Consider the following 21319-nt stretch of genomic DNA (forward strand, 5'->3'; position numbering starts at 1 on the left):
TCAGGCTGGATAAAGTAGGTCCTAAGATCTCTTTAATCTTTAACATTTTTTTACATTATTCCATGTAGGAAAAAAATACAGTTTCGAATTTAAAAGCTGTTTCTACAAAATACCCAACAAACCCAACAAATGGAATACGCTATCCTGTCAATTTTCAGCCAAACAAATATATGATAGACTGAAAGCAATTCATAGTAAACCAGATAATCACAAAACAAGAAAACTGCTTCTTCATAAACAAGCCCTGTTGATAATCTTTCTTCTAATTCTTCAGACTTCTTATTTTCTAGGCTTGAATCATCCATGACTCAAGATCTGTCACCTCAATGATGACTGTTTTTAACAAAAATGAATGGCTTCTGTTTCCAGCTCTAGGGAAATAAAGACCACCCACAAAAGAAATGCACTTTCTTCTCTCCTTGTATCCCTCCCCCCCACCTGCCCCTCTCCCTTCATCTCCCACAAATGCTGGGGAAGACAACCATATCTTTAATTATGTGTTCTGCTCTTGCACATATTACAGGGTGATCAGTATATTTTATCATTTTTTATTCTATCCTTCGGGCTCAAGAGAGAATTCTAACTAGATGGCAGTCTCCTGATGCAAAGTGGGTATAGTTATATGCATTTATTGAAAAAATTGAAATGAAACTAGTAAAAAGAAACTACTTGTTTAATCACTCATATCAATGTTTAAAAGTTCTCCCACTATAAAAACCCATCACCAAAATTGCTTTTTTCTTCTTTAAGAAAAATAATATACAATATTTGCAAATGAAATTAAAGAAAGAGAAGCATTCCTCTTAAAATGTAGTTAAAACAGCCAAGGAAATTTAAATCTTGAATTGTCTAACTAGGGATTTAAAATGAATACAACTAACTGCTTTTTAAAAAATCTAATGAACAATGTTCATACACAAACAGAAGCATGTGTACATAGAACATATCACAAGGTGTTCAATATATATTGGAGTGGGCAAGTAACAGCAATAAAACAAGTGGAAATAATTTGTAAATACAAATGATCTTTCTTCAAAGGCCAGCACTGCAGCCATTTCCCCCCTTTCCTCCAGTTTCCCTGAAGTAACCTTGGGAGCAAAGTTGAATGGGTCACTGAGCCTAGCAGGAGTAGCTTTCTTACAAAGCTTGTCTCTTGCAGAAGTGAGAGAGGATGAAAACCCAGATAAGTACATATCATGGAGGAACCTCATTACTACTTAATTCAGTGCCATTATACAGTTGCAAAAGGTGCCAGGGCCATACATGAGATAAATAACGCCTCTCCCCATTTCAAAACAGACAGTGGCAGGTAAGGGTTTGGAACATGGAGTTTAATAAACAGTCCTAAGAGATGCTTATAAGATACACATCTTTATAATTTAAATGCTTTCTAGTGTAATATAAGTGTCTAAATAGGAATAGACAATGTTTTTGGAAAGAAGATCAAATAAAAAGTAACTACATCCTTTAAAAAGTTTCTAGCCCACATTACCTAATGAAAAACAAAAGTAACAGCATAACTTAATTTTAGGGTCTATCCTATCTTCTTCTTCTTCTTCTTCTTCTTTTTTTTTTTGGCTGGTTGTGGGGCCTGAACTCTGGGCCTGGGCGCTGTCCCTCATCTCTTCAGCTCAAGGCTAGCTACCGCTTGAGCCACAGCACCACGTCTGGTTTTTTCTGCTTATGTGGTGCTGAGGAGTCGAACCCAGGACCTCATGTATGTAAAGCAAGCACTCTACCACTGGGCCACCTTCCTAGCCTACCCTATCCTTTTGTTACATTCAGGTTTATGAAGTTTTACAATCAAGTTTTTTTTTAAAGAAAAAAATGCCAAATGAATCATCTCTATGAGAATTTAAAGAGAAAATTGTGCTTTTTGGTAGATAAAATTAAGGACTTATGAGACTTGCAACATATTCAGAACTCTGTAAATATATCAAAATTCCCAGACATCATTAATATTCAAGGATATATTATGATCTAAATTGATGGGGATCCCACTAATAATAATTACTGTCATAAAATTAATTCTGTCAAGATATTCAGGTGAATTATTTTATTTAAATTAAGTTAAAATCTTTCAATCAGCATCTCTACCTGAAGCAAGTACAATAGTGCTTGACTATAATTTCAGCTACTTGAGAGGCTAAGGTAGAATTAATTTAGCTCAGGAGTTAGAAACCATCATGGGCCACATAGAATAACCTTATTATTTTCTACCACTGAAAATATAAGTTAATAATTAATTAATAATAACTTGCACCAATATCATTACTTGAACTTGAATTGTTATAGAAATTTAGCAAAACTAAAAATGATATGATTCTATAATTAGAAAAATCTTTAGAATAAAAACACCTTGTGTCACATTTCAGGGAACTAAATCCCAGAAATATTTGGTTATTTGCCCATAGTCTTTATCTGTATAATTCTGAACTTCAGAATTTTTGAAAGAATAGATGAGTGACAAAAGTAATTGATTAAAATCTCAAAATATCAAAAATATTTTGATATCAAAAACATCAAAATATCTAAAGATGTCAACTCAACATAAAGTCGGGGAAGATTTTTATTAAAAGTCAATCTATCATTATCGCTAAAGGCCAGTTTTGACAGTGTTACAGAATAAAATAACCCATTTTTGAAAAAACAAAAACAAAAAACTTTTTCTAGCATCTGACCCCAGCGCAATTTGATTTAGGCTTTGGCAATACATATAATGTTGTATTTAAGATAAAGGAAAGGTTGCTAATGCTCTAAATCAGAATCCATAAGAAGATACCTCACTAGCTCATGCTATCATTTTAGAATATATTAAAGTTCTTATGATCATGTGAAACAATAAGAATTTAACCAGTCAGAATGAAGAAGTCTCAAGAAACAAACTCTATAGGAAAAAATAGAAGAATGATACTTTTGGTACATGGTTTCATTAACCAAGATTTAGATGTCCTGAGTAATTTCCCCAAGTTTTGACCTTTAATATACATATAGTTTCTAAGTCATGTAAAGAAACATACAGGTCTTTACTTTTCAAATTACACCAAAGACTAATTAAAGTAGATAGGCTGTAGATGTAATTGAATCCAACCATATCACTCATTTGAGAGGCCTAAGAATCAGCCTTGATCTTTAACACATTTTTATAGCTATAAAATGTAAGGTGGTATCTCCCCACTTCTGAGAGGAAGGTCCTGAATTTGAAGTCAAAGGATGTTATACAGGTCATTATGCCAATGTGACATGTCTTCTTTTAAAGCTCTGGCATTTTGACATTTGATAAAATGCCAAATCCCAAGTGCCTGAGTCCATTGTGTCATATTCTGTTTATGATGTAACAGATTAAAGTTAGGGACTCGATATGCATTTGAGCCCACAAAGTAATGGACTGTATTACATAATGTGTGCTTTCTAATAAATCACAAGGAAAAGATATCAGTTACATATTTTGGCAAATGACTTTGATGGTTAACAGTTCACTGTTAGCCTGACCTTGACAAGGCAGATCAGACATGATTTTCAAGTGCATTATTTTACTTGATGTATAGAGATTATTACCTTCATTGCATCATTATTTTAACTATATTTCGGGATGTTTCTTGTATACTCTCCAAAATACTTTTGCTTGCAGGGACTTTTTGTAAACTTAAGAGTATTTCTAGTTTTTTTTTTTAATTTCTTAAAATAAATAGAATGAGAGTGTTTAAGAACTTTGATTCTATTTGTACAAATGTAGAGCACAATATAAACCTGAGGTTATGAGTTGAGTCAGTATATACTAATTCCAAGAAATCTGTACAATGAATGCCAGTCTAATTAAAAATTCTTAAGCTTTTAGCACCAGTTTCTAAGGTTTTAGAATTGCTCACGCAAGCTGACAGTATTTTTTGATGTGATACAAATCTTAATGAAATTCTAGAATATATTATGGAAACTAAATTTAGAAAACATAGACTGCCACTACATTAGAACACATTATTCATGCAAAAGCATCATATAAAGGAAATATCTCAAAAACAGAGAGATTATTGGGTAAAAGCAATGTAGCCATATAATCCAGGCAATATCAAAGAAGTACAATTTTGCATTATTATATTATTGTCACCATATGAATTTTTAACTCTCAGCCTTACTTCATCAATCACAACAGAATTTTTGTCATGTGAAACTAATTCGCATGGCTTTCAGTGCCACAGAAATTGGGCTCTTAATTATTTATTAGTCAATGCTCAGAGGCAGTAAATGGAATACATTCATGGTTAGACATCAAAAGGCCAGGAAAAATTGGGCTTGAAGTACAAGTTTACAAAAATTCTTATTTAAGAAGATAAGTAATTTTTAATTTTTAAAGTACAGATCATCCCTAACTGTCATCTCCTTCCCCTTCATTTGGACACAAAAACTCAGTGATCTTGGCATAGAGCTGTTTTCTTTCTGTACCCTATGGCATTTCTAGGCATTTTCAATCTAGTGGGACCTGTCTAAACCTCACAAGGAGCTTAAAGTACTGACAGGTACATGAAAAATTTTAGTACTCTGCTACATATAAGCCAATTTACAAATGTCTCCATATGGACATATTATTTTATTCAATAGATATTGCTGTTTCTAGCTGACAGCAAGAGTTCTCTTAATTTAATAACAAAATTATTAACACGCATCAGAGAAAAAAACATTTGAATTTCCTTGTACAAACAGCAGTTCAGATTAATCTCAGGTAACTGTCTAGAAGTCTGTATTCTGGTCCTTATTCATTAACATCAACTTGAATACCAAGAAAAATTTCTTCTGAATGCGTTAGCCTTTTCTATTTTCAAAGGGGGAAAATACACACACACACACACACACACACACACACACACACACACACACACACACACACACAAGTTATTGAAAAATACTACAGCAGAACATAGTATAGCTACCTACTACATGTTTGTGACATACTTTTTGAATAACTCATTAAATGATAACACAATTAATTATATCTAGAATATTAACCATGCATTTAGTGCTGGGGTGATTATACTGTGGTCTAGATCCTATCAGTTGGCTATTCTTGTAACAAATCAAGCAAAATGTAACACTTTAGTACTTACAGACTGCTCAGAAAGAACACCATCTGGGAAACCTTTTGCATTTAAGATTAAAGCTCCACTCAAGGTTTATTGTTAGCCCCGGCAAGCTAGAGGGAACAGGAGAGGAGGGTGGAGGGAAGCGCTTACTTCGAAAATGCTCGGAAGCATAATAATAGACATCCTCATAGCCCTCGTGGTAATCCTCTTCAGGTCGGTACTTTTTCCCCTTTCTCCTCCTAGATCTTCGGATCTGCTTGACAAAACCCAGGAAGCGGTCCATCTCCTGCTCACTACACAGCCTCGCTCAGCCAGCACCAGAGCTCACCAACAACCCGGCTGCCCAAGGAGCCGGTGGAGCATGAATGACCAAAACCAACGAACTCTGGGGACCAGGGCTCATTACCCTCCTATCTGCCTAACAGCCAGGGGAGCGGGGAAAAAATGACAGCGAGGTGGGTTTCCCTTGACAAGATTTCTCATTTAGCTCAATAAACTGTCAAACCTGCTATTTTAAAAAGTGGGGAGGGGACAAGGAATAGAGAGAAAGTGACACGATCACGAAAGACTAAGAGATCAAGCTCGTATCTAAGAGCTTTGGGCTTCAAATAGTTTCAAAACGAAACAAAAGTTCCAGAGATTCAACTGAGGCAAGAGAGGTCCCAGCGCTAGACTGCCACTACTATCCTGTATCTCCATCATCAGGGGCGGGGTGCGAGGGAACAGAGGGGCGGGCAGGGGAGGCATGCTTGTCAATGGACTGAACCAAACAGAGACAGAACTGATTTTTTTGTCCTACCTGCTAATCCCACTCCCATAATTTCAGCATTCTTATCAGCAAGCGCTGTTCCTGCCTGGGGAAACTTCTCTGGAAGGTTTTGTTTTACAAAGCATTGATTCATTAACCCGTTGGGCTCTCTTGCCTATAGAATTATGGCACAGCAAAGTGGTTTCCTCCATATGCACAGCTCTCTTGCTACAAGAGTGTGCTGTATGTGTTAATTGGAGCAGCAGGGAGAAGGCTCAGCAGCTGCTTTCAAATGACACGTTTACCCACTGGGCATTAATGTATTCCAATCGCTGTTTGATCTAAATATTAAAATGCACTTCCCAGAGTAGCTTGTCATAGGCTTAGTAACAGCATACCATAATCAGCAAATAAAGGAAACTGCATGGTTTCAGAGAAACTAAATGCAAACAGTGCAGCTCTGCTTACACTGAACTCAAATACAAATTGAGCTAAGTGGTTATTATTTTTCCAAAACTATGAAAATAAATGGCCAACTGGCAAATAAAACTCAATTCTCCTTGGTGAAGATGGGGGAGGAAAAAAGTTTTGTTCACTGTCCATTTCACTCTTATCATTTAAAAAATTACAAATTTAAAAATGACTCAAAATGTAATATTTTGAGGCAGAATGTGTTTGATGTCCACATGGGTGTAGAATTACCATGGGTAATTTTTCCTTCTAGAACCTTTCTTTGTCAGGTCTCTAAGTGGATGGGAAGTTTTAACACCAAGAAAATTTGATTTGTTCACAATGTAATTAATGAAGCATGTCAGCATATTACCTAGTAAACCAATAATGGTCAGCAGCCCCATGTTCCCAGAAATGCAGTTTAAAGAAATGCTTCTTACTGTAGGTAGGTCATTCAATACTCATGTTATATCAAGTTTACAGGACCATCCCAGAAGGGACTGACTGCACTTTGCATTACTTGTTGTTAGATTCTAGATTTGGACAGAGCTATAAATGGCTAACAATACAATAGAGAGGTAAAAAGCTGAAGGATATTGCAGAGACCATGAGTTTTAAGTCCCAGAACCAACACACACACACATACACACACACACACACACACACACACACACACACACACACACACACACACACACACAAACTTGAAGATTTGGAGTCTTCATCTTGAACAGGTTAATAAATAACTGATATAGCAATAATAATTTTAACTGATCTAATAGCACTTATATGAAGGAAGAATGAAGGGTCAAAAAATGTTTTCATGACCCCAATGATTGAAGTTATCAACATTGCCTAAGAAAACAGAATAAGATCATGTCAATAGATATCTGCAGAAAAAAGCATTGACAATATTCAACACCTCTTTATGATGAAAGCTCTGGAGAAACTAAGAATCCATGGAACATTCCTCAATATAATAAAGATTGTGTCGGGGCTGGGAAGGTGGCTCAGTGGTAGAGCGCTTGCCTTGCATGCCTGAGGCCTTGGGTTCGATTCCTCAGTACCACATAAGCAAAAAGAAAAAAGATGGAAGTGGCGCTGTGGCTCAAGTGGTAGAGTGCTAGCCTTGAGCTGAAGAGCTGAGGGACAGTGCCCAGGCCCAGAGTTCAGGCCCCATGGCCGGACCCAAAATAAATAAATAAATAAATAAATAAAGGTTGTGAATGACAAACCTACAGCCAGCATTATAGTTAATGGTGAAAAGCTAAAGCTGATTCCTCTAAATTCAGGAACAAGACAAGGATATCCACTCTCTCTACTCCTCTTCAATATAGTATTAGAATGCCTAGCTAGAGCAATAAGGCAAGATACAAACATAAAGGGGATTCAAATAGGGAAAGATGAAGTAAAACTCTCCTGCTTTGCAGATGACATGATCCTGTATTTAAAGAACCCTTGAGACTCTTCTCCTAAATTCCTCGAGCTGATCCAATGCTTTGACAAAGTAGCAGAGTATAAAATTAACCCTCAAATATCAGTGGCTGTTCTGTATGCTAACAATGAGAAGAGCAAGGCTGAAATTAGAAAAGCAACACTGTTCAAAATAGCATTAAAAATAACTAGGAATTAACTTAACTGAAGAGGTGAAGGACCTCTATGATGAAAACTTTAAAAACCTGAAAAAGGAAATTAAAGAAGATTTAAGGAAGTGGAAAAACCCCCATGCTCCCAGATTGGGAGGATTAACACCATGAAAATGGCAATACTGTCCAAAGCTTTCTACAAATTCAATGTAATACCAATCAATATCCCAACATTCTTTAATGAAATAGAAGAAGCAAACCAAAAATTCATATGGAATACAGAAGATGCCCAAATAGCAAAAACAATCCTTAGCAGGAAAAACAGTGCTGAAGGAATATCAATACCAAACTTCAAATTCTATTATAAAGCTGTAGTTATAAAAACAGCTTAGTCCTGGCATATAAACAGGACTGAGAACAAATGGAATAGAACTGAAAGCCCAGAAATGATCCCACAGACCTATGGCCACCTGGATAGAAGAAAGACAGCTTCTTCAACAAATGGTGCTAGTAGAATTGGCTGTATGTGTGTGGAAAACTGAACTTAGATCTTTATATATTACCCTGCACCAGAATCAACTCCAAACAGAACAAGACCATAAGAGCAGATACCATGAAAATATTACAGGAAGGGATAGGGGATACACTAGGGCTCCTTAGCACAGGTCAAAATTTCCTAAAGATCCAGAAACACAACAAATAATAAAAAAAAAAAGCTGGATAAATTGGATCATATGAAACTGCAGAGCTGGCAAAGGACATAGCTAGCAAGATCACTAGAAAGCCCACGAACTGGGAGAAGATCTTCAGTAGCTATACATCAGACAAGGGCCTCATATCAAAAATATACATAGAGCTCAAAAACTTAACCCCCCAAAAACAAATCCTCAAAGAAACAACCATCTCATTAATAAATGGGCTAAGAATTAACAGGAGACTTCTCTACAGAATAATATCCTCTAAGAATAGCCAATAGACATGTGAAGAAATGTTCAACATCTCTGGCCATAAAATAAATGTAACTCAAAACAACATTGAGATTCTAACTCACCCCACTTAGAATGGCTATAATCAAGAAATCTAATAGTAACAGATGCTGTAGGGGGTGTGGCCAAAAGGGAACACTACTGCATTGTTGGTGGGAGTATAAACTTGCCAACCACTCTAGAAAGCACTGTAGTCAAGAAACTACATATAGAGCTCCCTTATGACCCAGCAATCCCACTTCTGGACATTTACCCAAATGATCACAAACAAGGTCATACTAAAGCTACCAGCACAACTATGCTTATTACAGCATTATTCACCATAGCTAATCTTTGGAACCAACCCAGATGCCCCTCCGTAGATAAATGACCAAGAAAATGTGGTATATATATACAACGGAATTCTATTTTTCATCAGAAAGAATGACATCACTCCATTTGTAAGGAACTTGGAAGACTTGAAAAAAAATCATATTAAGTAAAGTAAGACAGACCCAAAGAAACATAAGCTCCATAGTTTCCTTCATTTGTAATAATTAGTATATGTCTAGGATAGTCCTAGCTATTGCTCAACAGCTCAACAGCTATGTATATATGACCATATAAAATAATGCTAATTGAAATGAATCCAAGATATAGAAACAAGAGGTTTTTGTTTCTTCATTTTTGTTTTCATTTTTTAATGTAAAGTTATTTCTTTTTTCTTTCTTTTTTCCCCTGAAGTTTATCCCCTGTTGTCACTGTTTTTGATTTTGGTATTCTGTGTCTTGTTTATATGTTTATCTGATTTGAGAAGGAAAGGGGAATAACAAGATGGTGAAATAAAGTACAAAGGGTGAACCAACACAACAACACTACTCAAAAGACATTATGTTGGAAATGAAGTTTACAACTTGTGGAGAGGGGAATCGGGGCTGGGAAAAATGGGAGAAAACAAGGGGCGGGGGTGTAACAATGTTTGATAAGAAATGTACTCATTACCTTACTTATGTAACTGTAAATCTTCTGACATTACCCTTACAATAAAATACAATAAACTTTTTAAAAAGATAGAATCAGACATTTTTTATGTCATGCAGAGATTACCTTGTCTAAGAGCTACTTAAATTCAAGATCCAGTCTTTTCAATGTGTATTTGCCCTTAAAATGGAAATTGAAGATAATTATTGAGTTTTTGTTCTTAATTTAACCAAACATGATTTATGTGATTAATTTGTTTAATACACTTGTTCCCCAGAGATAATGCAGGCAACAAATTATATCCAACTACACCTGAATTATTATAGCTACTCTATTAACAGAGTCCATATTTAAGTTTTGTCGTGATAAGCTCCCAGCTGATTTCAAAAAGCCTGACTTACATAACAGATAAGGTATTACTCTTCAGTACTAAGGTTGTCTCCTGTATAAGCAACTTAAAGCATTCTACTAAAATTTACTTAAGTTTCAATTTAAATATTTAATGAAGAGGCTGATTTTCTAATAGGCAATCATTATTTTTTGTACAAGATCCAATGCTGACAAGTAAAACTCTCCATATATTCATTTTTTTTTCAGAAATAAACAGAAATTGCACACAAACACCTTTCTGTCAGTTATTTCTTTTTGGAAGGATTTTATTTGGGAGGTTACAGTATTAGTATCTGATCATAATGATATGGTTTTTATACAAACTGTGGTTGTGGTACTGGGAAGAATTTATGAGTTTAGCTTTGGATTTGGATGAGGTGTAACTATCTTATTAAATGATAGAAGAGTCTTGGGAGAACAAAGACTGGAATAATATAGTCATGGATGCAACATACGGAAAGAGAACCATGTGTATGTGTGTCCTAATCATAATAATGGAAGACAGATTTCACAAATAAGCAAGCCATTTACTATTTTTCCTTGAAATAAAAAAATGTCATCTTTTGGCCCCCATTCTATGTGACACCAATGAATTAGAGCACATAAATTAACATGGGATTTCCACTTTGCCCTCCCTACCCTTGGTCCCCTTTCTCTTTCTGTTATCTCCAGGCCCCTGTGGGCATTTGTACCTGTGGACCATAGAGGAGGGGCTATTCTGACTAATTGGTACCAAAACACTTCAATTTACTTTAAAAGCAATGCCAACACTCCTATATTTTCATGTAAAGAAAATGAGCTGTTACAGTAAATTGGTTTTAATGGAGCTAACCATTCATAAAACTATAATATCAAATTTCATAGAAAGAACAGAAGAACATAAAAGAAAATGTAATTCAACCAGAATAGCAAATATATGTTAACACATATGCAACATACACACACATACACACAATGGTGGTAGATCTTTGAAATCACTTCTGGGGAATAATTTTGAATTTAAGGAATCAAGCAGGATGCTAATGAATAGCATTTTTTTTATTTATTTATTTTAAATTTTTTTTTGGGTCCAGTCATGGGGCCTGAACTCTGGGCCTGGGCGATGTCCCTCAGTTCTTCAACTCAAGGCTAGCGCTCTACCACTTGAGCCACAGCACCATTTCCGGCTTTTTTCTTTTTGCTTATGTGGTGCTGAGGAATTGAACCCAGGGCCTCAGGCATGCAAGGCAAGCGCTCTACCACTGAGCCACCTTCCCAGCCCCATGAATAGCATTTATAATCCTAGAAATCTAGACGACTAAGATTGAGAGGATCACATTTCCAGGCCAGCACAGACAAAAATTTCACAAGACTCCATCTCAACTCTGGTCATGCTGGTGTGTGCCTATGATCTTGGCAGCAGGAGAACTGCAACTCAGGTAGCGCCCCCCCCCCCACACACATACCCTGCCAGTGAAAAACAGGGCTTAAGGCATAGCCTAAAGGATAGAGAGCCAGCCTAAAAAGCACAAGGTCCTCATCTGAAGTTCAAACCCTAGTCCTGACAAAGAAAACAAAAGGAGGAGGAAAAGTAGAAAGAGTTTGGCTGAGGGAGGGGGGTGGGGAAAAGTAGAGGTAGAATGGAGGAGAGGGGAAGAAGGAAGAGGAGGGAGGAGAAGGAATCAGAAAAGACTCAATATCAGATACAGAAAACAAAGAGGGGTAGACACCAGAATAAAAAGTAATACATACATTCCCTATATATTAAAACTGGAAAATTAGCATCTGGGCTGAAATAATTATTAATAAGTTTTCACTTACAGAAGCATTAATTCACATAGAAAGTTGAGAGTGATAGAAAGTGCCCACAAATTTCTCACTTGTAAGCACTTCTCTTGTATTTCAGCACTTTTAGAACTCCAAGCTGCTGTCCTCAAAATACTGGCAACTCCTTCCCACTATACCCATCATTTAGCATTATGAGAAACTGAAACATAGAAAAACACTCATTAGTTTTTAAGAAGACTTTTGCCCAGAATAATTCCTAATTGAGTTTCCAATGTGATTCTTCCCATTCACTAATTATTTGGGTTGCCTATTAAATAAAGCATCAAACTTTGGCCTAAGTATGTTAGTGGGCAAATTGGGGGATGAACTAAGCAAATCCATCCATCTGTAAAATATTTCAAGGTCGACTCTCCATTGGTGATAAGATTTTGAGCTAAAAAGACAGAGGAGAACAGTGCTTAGAGTTTGATAATGTTTGCTTACGGAGCGTGAAATGAAATTTAACTGTGGCATGTCTGCATTTGTAAATTTATTGTGGTTGTTTAGACTTCTTGCAAAATGAAATGTCAGGCAGTCATTCTGAGATTCCAAATGCATTTGGCTTCAAAGGACTCTGATAACTGGGGCTAGTCTTTCTGTTTTCAAAGATTATTTCTCTGTATTTCTCACCATAAAGAATTAATTTGTATTTTCATCCAAGGCCCAAGTTGGAATGAGCACAGGAGAGTAAAAATAAAGGCTTGAAAATTATTTTCAAATTTGAAATGCTATGTGGGGCATCTGAATATTATAAAGGTTTTAAAATGTGGATTGTATATCAGAACTCAAGTTTTTCCCTGAAGGTGTAATGTGTCTTAGGAGGAAAGGTCTAGACTTAGAAAGTCTGTTCCAGCCACAAGATGTGATTATTTTTGTGCTACTAGATGCTTTCAAATGATGAAAAATATACTGGTGATTATTATGAATCTTTTAAGGTAAGTATAAAACTTCATATAATCTATTTGAGGGTCATGCTATGATTTTGAAGGATATATTACCTAGTGACTTCTACTTTGAGAAAAATTTTTATCTCCCTCTCCATCTACTTTCTTTCCTCTTCCCTCCTATCACCCTCTTCAAGCTTCTTTTCCTACTCTTTCCTCTTCCTCCCTCACCCCTACTGATCTTTCAAATTATTTAGAGAGAAAGAAAAAAATCTATTTTTTAAATGACACACATTTATCTATTTATATTGTTTCTGGATTGGCTAGATAGTTGGTTTACCAAAAGTACCACGTTTTAATTTTTTATTATTTTCATTGTAAAGATACTGTACAGAGGGATTACAGTAACAAGAGTAAGGTAATGAGTACATTTCCTATTGAGCATGGTTACCCCCTCCTTTGTTTTTCCCCTACTATCCTTCCCCTCCCCACTTCCCCAACTCCTCCCTCCCGCTCCCCAATTTGTAAAGTTTGTTTTCAACATAGTATCTTGTATGTCTCATTGTTACAATGGGTCAACCTGTATCCTTGTTTCAGCATTTTGTTATTTCCCTTCCCCTCTCCAAATTAGAAAAATGTATATAGGAGACGCAGGGCACCGGAATCAAATACAGTGAAAACAGGGGTTATCCCACGGGAGAAGAACATACAAAAGAAACAAACAAAAAAAAAATCACATAGTACCATTTTTTAAAGTTCATGTTTTTCCTCATTTCATTTGGTGACATAAACATTTTCTTAGTATTTAAAATATTTTCCTGTGATCTCCCTTTTCCTATATTTGTCATGTCTAATCAAATTCAGATTATCTTGTTAGTCTTCTTTCTAGGTACTTAGACATGTGCTTCATCTTCCCTACTGCCTTGTCTTTGTTTCTTAAAGACATTTCTTAGACTTCGCAAGTCTTGCTCCTTTTCACAGGCACACTTACCTGATTTGATATAAAATATTTTTCAGTACTTTGGAGTTCTTTACTTTCAAGAATGTGTTTTAATAATATGGATTAACCAGGGTTCTTACCTGTCCTCTTACTTTTTATTACTAATCTTTGGCTGGTTCCTACATGTGTAAGTTCCTTCATTTATTTCCTCAACTGGCTCTTCACATATGTATTGCAAATCAATACCATGCCCTGGGCATGCAATAGGGGATGGCAGGAAAATTCTAACCATCATTCTCCTTTAGAAGGAAACCATTAACTTAAATGGAACTTCACTCTATAAGATGTATTTAGTGCTTGCCACATCCTAGATGCTTAATTCATACCAGCTCTCAGCATCTTTTAGAACTGGACTATTTTATATCCTTTTGGGCTCATTTTTGTGTTTGACACACTTTTCGGGAAGACAACTTTAAAGGCCGTTGTATAATTTAAATAGTCTGTTTCCATGAGCCATAAATAATGTGTGTTCATCTCACATTCAATCTGATTCATTCACTTGACAAATGCTTTCTATGTGTCTATGGTGCCAGGCACGATTCACACTCTGAAGTCAGAACCGTGTCCATGAAAGTAAAGCCCTGGTTTTTAGGAGGTCATTTTCTATGGGGCGGGGGGCTAGGGGGGAGGGGGAGAGGAAGGGGGGAGCCAGATAACACAGAGGTAAGTACAGCATCTAACTAAGTAATTTCCAATAGTGATAAATGAATTGTTGTGCATGACTGGAAGGACAATGTGTTTACTAGATGAGAATGATGAGACATCTAGGTTTAAGGATTGTGTCTTAAAACAGTTCATAAGTTACATATTCATATTTCATATACTCCCATAAAATCTATTAATTTCAGCTGTGTGACTAAGCACATGTTTTCATCTACAAACATTCTCTCACTTATTTTCATGAACCGTATTATAGCTGCTCTTTACATATGCTTTTAATGATCTACTTAATTAACTGTGAGTTCAAAGTAAAACTGTCCTTTTTGTTGATATACACCAAATGTTGAGAAACATAGGGTACTGGTGACACCCCTCAAAATAAAAACAGTGACCAGGTCTTAACGAAGCTGTCAAGAGTCAAGGAACAACAACTTACAGATCAACAAGGAAGTGCTACAATGAATATTTATATCATTCATTAACATGTACCTAGTAAGTGTTCCACAGAAATACACCTAAACAGAGACAGAATTATTTTGCATTGCTATCTTCTACCAAAATTATTAACAAAAGACAAATTGAATCTCATGATAAGGCAAGAATTAGAGATTCTCAGGTGGGAAGTTATAAGAGGGAGGGGAGTCAAAATCACCTGAGGAGATTTTTCCAAATCATGATGATCTTCCAAAACTCAGCTTAGGGAATCTAATCCCCCCTCTAGCAAGCCTCATCCAATGCTCCCTTGCTCACCTGTCCCCTATTCCAAGGAGCATGCGCTTAGAAGGTGTAGTGTCCTAGGATTACTCCGCAAATTAGGATACCGATTCACGAACTTTAACAAATTAGTAAGAGTGGATTCAACAAGGTTAGTCATTTATTTCTTTCATATATTAAGTTCTAAAGTGGTAGATGGTGTTTAGGAGATGGGAAAGAGAGGGTAGCATTGCTGTGGGGTATCCAGAGATCTGGGTTCCTTGTATTTGCTATGCTATTCCCTCAAAGGTCATGAACAGGACTCCACCATGGCTAATTTCCAGCCCAAAGGAAGGAGAAAATAATAGTTTTCACTTAAGAAGAGAAGGAGTAAGTTGCACCTTTCACGTCTTTACACATGCTATTGTCTTGACCAAACTTACTGAATCTGCAGATGGCATAGATGATTTCTCTAACTAAGTGACTGTGTATGGCTAAAACATGGGAGTTTCTATTAGTTAAAAATGGAGGAATATGCAACCAGTATTCTCTCCCCACCAGATACATTATAACACTAGCATTTTTTGAAATCAAGACTTTCTTGCCTTTCCCTGAAGCAGATCTAACAGTTCCTTCAGCAAAGAGCAGCACTTTATCCATCCTTGTTCCCTGCACAGCACAGAGCTTGGCCTCAGATATGCTTTCAATGGCTGTGGATCAACGACACAAAGGGTTAGAACACAATTTTATTTTCTTCATAAAGCAATCAAGTAAAGTAGCTATAGTAATACTACTTTACAGTTGCTAACATTTAAGGTTACTCATTATAGATTCAATACATTATGAACAAAGCTTGCATAAGCCCTCAGATTCCTTGCTCTTTCAACAAAACATGCAAATATCAAAACTTGAGACTATCATTTTAAATATGGCCTCAAACTTTGGAGAAATGTTAGAAATTGCATGTGACTGACTTAATGTTATCATATATCAATGAAATTTTCTAGAACTACAAGACACAGAATTCTGGTGATAAAAGCTTGACTTTCTTACAGAAATCTTGAAAAAATTTTAGATAAAATAAACATCTTTAACTACTTATGCTCATTAAATATTATTATATAATTTGTCTCAAATTTAAGTTTATTACCTGTTATATTTTATCTTAAGGACTTGGGAAGCTTTATAACTCTTAACCTATTCAAACTATAAGATCTTCAAAATAAGAAAAAAATTAATGCAGTACTGGCAAAAGAAACTTTCCTCACAGACACATTTTCCAGCAAATAGGATTTCATTTGAGTGTGAAAGCCACCAAGTTAAATTTTAAAAAAAATCTAAACACAAACCTTACACTCTTGACAAAAATCAGCATAGATTATATATCTAAATGTAAAAAATAAATCTACAAAACACATAGAAGATGAAAGAAGAAAATGTAAAGCTGACTTAGATACAACAAAGGTTCAGGTCATGAAAGCAGTAACTGATACTCTAGACTTCATTAAAAATCTGGGATACAGATATACCTACTCAAGAGTGCAAAGAGAAGCCATGAACTAGGAGAACATATTTGAAAAGAGTATATCTGGTAAAGGTCAGTTATCCAAAACATATTTAAAAAATGTTTAAAAATCAACAAGAAGAATCAAACATCTCAATTTAAAAATTAGGAGGAAAAAAAAGCACCAGTGACTTACAACTGTAATCCTAGCCTCTTGGAAGATTAAGACTGAGAAGATAGAAGTTCAAGGTCAACTTGAGAAAAAGTGTTTGAAAACTCCTTCTCAGCTAAATACTAGGTACAGTTATTCTAGGTATGATGGAAAAGCCTAAAATAGGAAGATCACAGTCTAAGTGTATACCTGGAAAGGAAGTGAGCTCACATCTCAAAACTAAATAATGCAAAATGGGATGGAGGTCTGGCCTACCTGTAGAGCACTTGCCTAGTAAGCATGGCGCCTTGAGTTCAAACCCCGGCATCACCAAAAAATATAATTGGCAAAATAAGCAAGGGCTAGTGGCTCATTTGTAGTTCTAGCTACTTAGGAGATAAAGAACAGTCAGGTGATCATAATTTGAAGCCAGCCTGGGTAGTCCAATTCCCTTTTCTATAGAGGGAAGCTAGACACAGTGAAATGTGTCTGTCATCTCTGTAACTATAGGAAACCTAAAATAGGCAGATTGAGGTCCAGACATGCCCTCTGGCAGGAAGCAAAACCCTAGCTTAAAAATAAACAGTCAGGGCTGGAGGCATGTTGCAGTAGAAGAGCACATAACCAGCAATGACAGAGCCCTTGGCCCCAAACCCAAGTAGTGCTAACAACAAAAAATAATAATCCTAATCATAGAAATAAATATAGGCAAAAGCCTGAACATATAGCTCACCAAAGAAAATCTAAGATAGAAAATAAGCAAGCCATTTTATGAATGAGATACTGTGACATATCTATTAGAATGGCTCAACTTCAGAACACTAACAACAAAAAATGCAAATAAGGATAAGGAGCAGCAGGAAATCAATCATTGCTGGTGATGGCAAAGCAAAAAATGGCCTGGCCACTTTTGAAGATTGTTGTTTGTTAATTATTGCCAAAAGTTGGAAGTAACCAAAATGCCTTTGAATAGATAGAAAGAGAAACTGAAATATTCTATAGCAAAAAGAGAAACAGGTTATCCAGACACAGACTTGAAGGAAATGTAAATGCTATTGCTAAGTGATAGAAGCCACGCTGGAAATGCTACAAACTGTATGGTTCCAAATGTATAGCATCTATTTTGGAAGAGGAAAGTAAGGGAGACAGTAAAAGGATCAGTCACTGCCAGAGGTTGGGGAAGGAAGAGATGAACAGGTGAAGTAGAGAGGATTTTCAGAAGCTAGTGTGAATGAACTAAAATTGTGAATATGTGTCACCATATATTTATCAAAATCTATACAATTATACAGAACCAAGAGTGGACTCTACATAAACTATAAACTTTGGCTGATAATGATGTCATTGTAAGTTCATTAATTGTAAGGAATATATCACTCTGGTGGGAGATGTTGATAATAAAGGTAAGTTTATGTATTTTAGCATAGGAGGTATATGGGAATTCTGTTCTTTTGTGATTGATTTTTTCCCATCAATCTACATATTCTGTGACATATAAAGTCTATATAAAGAAAATAAATCCTAGCCAGAAGTCAGTGGCTCCTGCCTGTAATCCTAATTACTAAGGAGTCTGAGATTTGATGATCTCAGTTCAAAGCCAGGCTGGGCAGGAAAGTCTGTGAGACTGTAATCTCCAATAAACCACTGGAAATGCTGTGGCTCAAGTGGTAGAGCACTAGCCTTGAGCTGAAGAGCTGAGGGACAGCTCCCAGGCCCAGAGTTCAGGCCCCATGACCGGACCTAAAAGCAAAAAACAAAAAAACAAAAAACAAAAATAAACCACTGGAAAACCGGAAGTGGCACTGTGACTCAAATGGTCGAGTGCTAGTATTGAGCTGAAGAGCTGAGAGACCATGCCCAGGCCCAGAGTTCAAGCCCTAGGACCAACAACCAAAAAAAAAAGAAAGGAAGGAAAGAAAGGAAAGAAAGGAAGGAAGGAAAGAAAGGAAAGAAAGGAAGGAAGGAAGGAAGGAAGGAAGGAAGGAAGGAAGGAAGGAAGGAAGGAAGGAAGGAAGGAAGGAAGGAAGGAAGGAAAGAAAGAAAGAAAGAAAGAAGGAAAGAAGGAAAGAAAGAAAGAAAGAAAGAAAGAAGGAAAGAAAGAAAGAAAGAAAGAAAGAAAAGAAAGAAAGAAAAAAAGAAAGAAAGAAAGAAAGAAAGAAAGAAAGAAAGAAAGAAAGAAAGAAAGAAAGAAAGAAAGAAGGAAAGAAGGAAGGGAGGAAGGAAGGGAGGTAGGGAGGGAGAAAGAGAGAGGGGAGGAGGGAGGGAGGGAGGAAGGGATAGAGGGAGGGAGGGAAAGGAAGAAAGAAAAGACAGACAGACAGACAGACAGACAGACAGACAGACAGACAGACAGAGAGACAGATAGATAGATAGATAGATAGATAGATAGATAGATAGATAGATAGATAGATAGATAGATAGATAGATAGATAGATAGATTTGGAGAATAAGAATGAGGAAGCTCTATGTTCCTGTGATCCAGAAACAAAAAGTAGAAATTCTTGTAATCAGATCATGATTTAGGAGGGAATTTGAGTATTAATTAGGTCCTTGATCAGTCAAGAAGATCATCCCACAAAGAACACCTGGACAATGATCATTTGTTATTTTGGACCAACATTGAGAGCAGGGTCCGAGTGATGATGCTACTTCTATTGTGTATATTGTGTATAGTGGTATATGTATGTCTCATTAAAACCCCAATAAACAGCCTCCTTCTATATTCAATTACTTGATTTTAACAAAGCAATGTGCAGTTCAATCATGTAGGTAACCTAGGAAGACATAAAAGAGCTGACTGTAAGTGACTTACAAAGTACAGAAGCTATCTTACAACCTGCATAGAAGCAAAATACCTTGTAAGTGGTAGCTCCATTATTCTGTTTTTACTTTTACTCACCTTTTTTTTTATTTTACTTTACCCACAATGTTTTTTTATGGCTAACAAAACCACACACTTTCTTGACATGTCTGTGAAAGGTTGCAAAGGTCAATATGCCATTCCTTTCAGAAAGCCAAAAAGTCAGTGATGCAGAACTGAGGTCTCTTACTGAAAAAAAAGCCTTTGTAACTAGTTCCAACAGAGCCCTCTAACTCATGACCTAGGTCAGCTTACTTGACCTACTAGACTTGTCTTCTCATCTGTGAAATGAGGGGATTGAACAATATGACAGCCTTTGTTTGGAAGTTTTAAAGTTCTACAATCTTCTGATGAAATGTCTTCAGACATATGAACATCTTGAATATCAAAGTTTCTTAGGATATTAAGAGTATTGTAGAGAACTGTTCTTATATTTATGTGTTCTGAGATACATTTGATAATGGATTTCAAGTTGCTGCCTTTGTATTTGTTTTGGGAAATTAAAATTCCTTCAGGATAAAGATCTACAGATTTCTGTTTGGTTAATTACCCAGTAATGTCAAGTAAAGCACATTGCACATTTACATTTTCATGATAAAAATGATCAATGAACGTTTAAAGCTTCTCTTGCTAAAGTATTGGTTCATAAGAAAATTTTTCCTCTACTCAGATTTATTCTTCCCCTCATGAGTATTTGGTACCCTGGTACTTACTGCACTCTGTGTGCAAGACTCATGGAGAAGAGTTTTCAATGGATTTCAGTGAGAGAGTATACTCTGTCTCCCTTTCTGCTCTCAGACATTAACACATGACTGCATACTTCTTATTGTTATATGTAGATGAAAGTCCTGAATTAGTTGAACCATATGTAAAACAGAAACTCTAGCCGGGCGCTGGTGGCTCACGCCTGTAATCCTAGCTACTCAGGAGGCTGAGATCTGAGGATCGCGGTTCAAAGCCAGCCCGGGCAGGAGAGACCATGAGACTCCTATCTCCAATAAACCACCAGAAAACCGGAAGTGGCGCTGTAGCTCAAGTGGTAGAGCGCTCGCCTTGAGCTGAAGAGCTGAGGGACAGCGCCCAGGCCTGGAGTTCAAGCCCCATGACCGACAAAAAAAAAAAAAAAAAAAAAAAAAAAAAAACAGAAACTCTAATGCCATACTTCAACTCTGAAACCGGGCATATGATGAACTCATACTAATTCTACTAATAGTACTGTCCTTTCCAGGAAACAGGCTCTAGCTGTCATAAGGATCTAATGCTTTATTCTTTTTACAGCCTGACAAGTTTTCCAATGTTCATCTCATTAGCAATGAAAACATATAACCCTGCCACAGGTGCCTCAATGGGTCAGGATTTTTACATAAGTGGGCAGAGCACAATTCCTAAACACCAAGGGTTTGACCATCAACTATTTTAATTCTCAGCCAGACAATGTAACAACCTCCACTCCTATTTGCCTTCATTCGCATGCCCATTCTCACCAAAGTGTAGAGTAATGGACTGGTTTAAAGGCAGGGTCAGAGTTTGTGTTAAAAGGCAACCTTAGGTATAGAAAAGCGAAGA

General features: G+C 36.4%; 1 protein-coding gene across 9 annotated transcripts in view; it reads right to left on the reverse strand.

The window, feature by feature from the left end:
• Positions 1–21319, reverse strand: part of Grip1 (glutamate receptor interacting protein 1) — a 620737-nt gene that overhangs the window by 360806 nt on the left and 238612 nt on the right. For 5 of the 9 annotated variants that reach the window (XM_069988286.1, XM_069988269.1, XM_069988278.1 and 2 more), the window contains exon 1: positions 5226–5446. The exons of the other annotated variants lie outside the window; for them this stretch is intronic. In XM_069988286.1, coding sequence (XP_069844387.1) covers positions 5226–5358 — 133 coding nt within the window. In that variant the 5' untranslated portion in view covers positions 5359–5446. Of the gene's footprint in view, positions 1–5225; positions 5447–21319 lie in introns of those variants that run through there. 9 annotated transcript variants of the gene reach the window in all.

The sequence above is a fragment of the Dipodomys merriami genome, unplaced genomic scaffold (genome assembly GCF_024711535.1).
Source record: "Dipodomys merriami isolate MVZ:Mamm:240054 unplaced genomic scaffold, mDipMer1.0.p SCAF_10, whole genome shotgun sequence".
Classification (NCBI taxonomy): Eukaryota; Metazoa; Chordata; class Mammalia; order Rodentia; family Heteromyidae; genus Dipodomys; species Dipodomys merriami.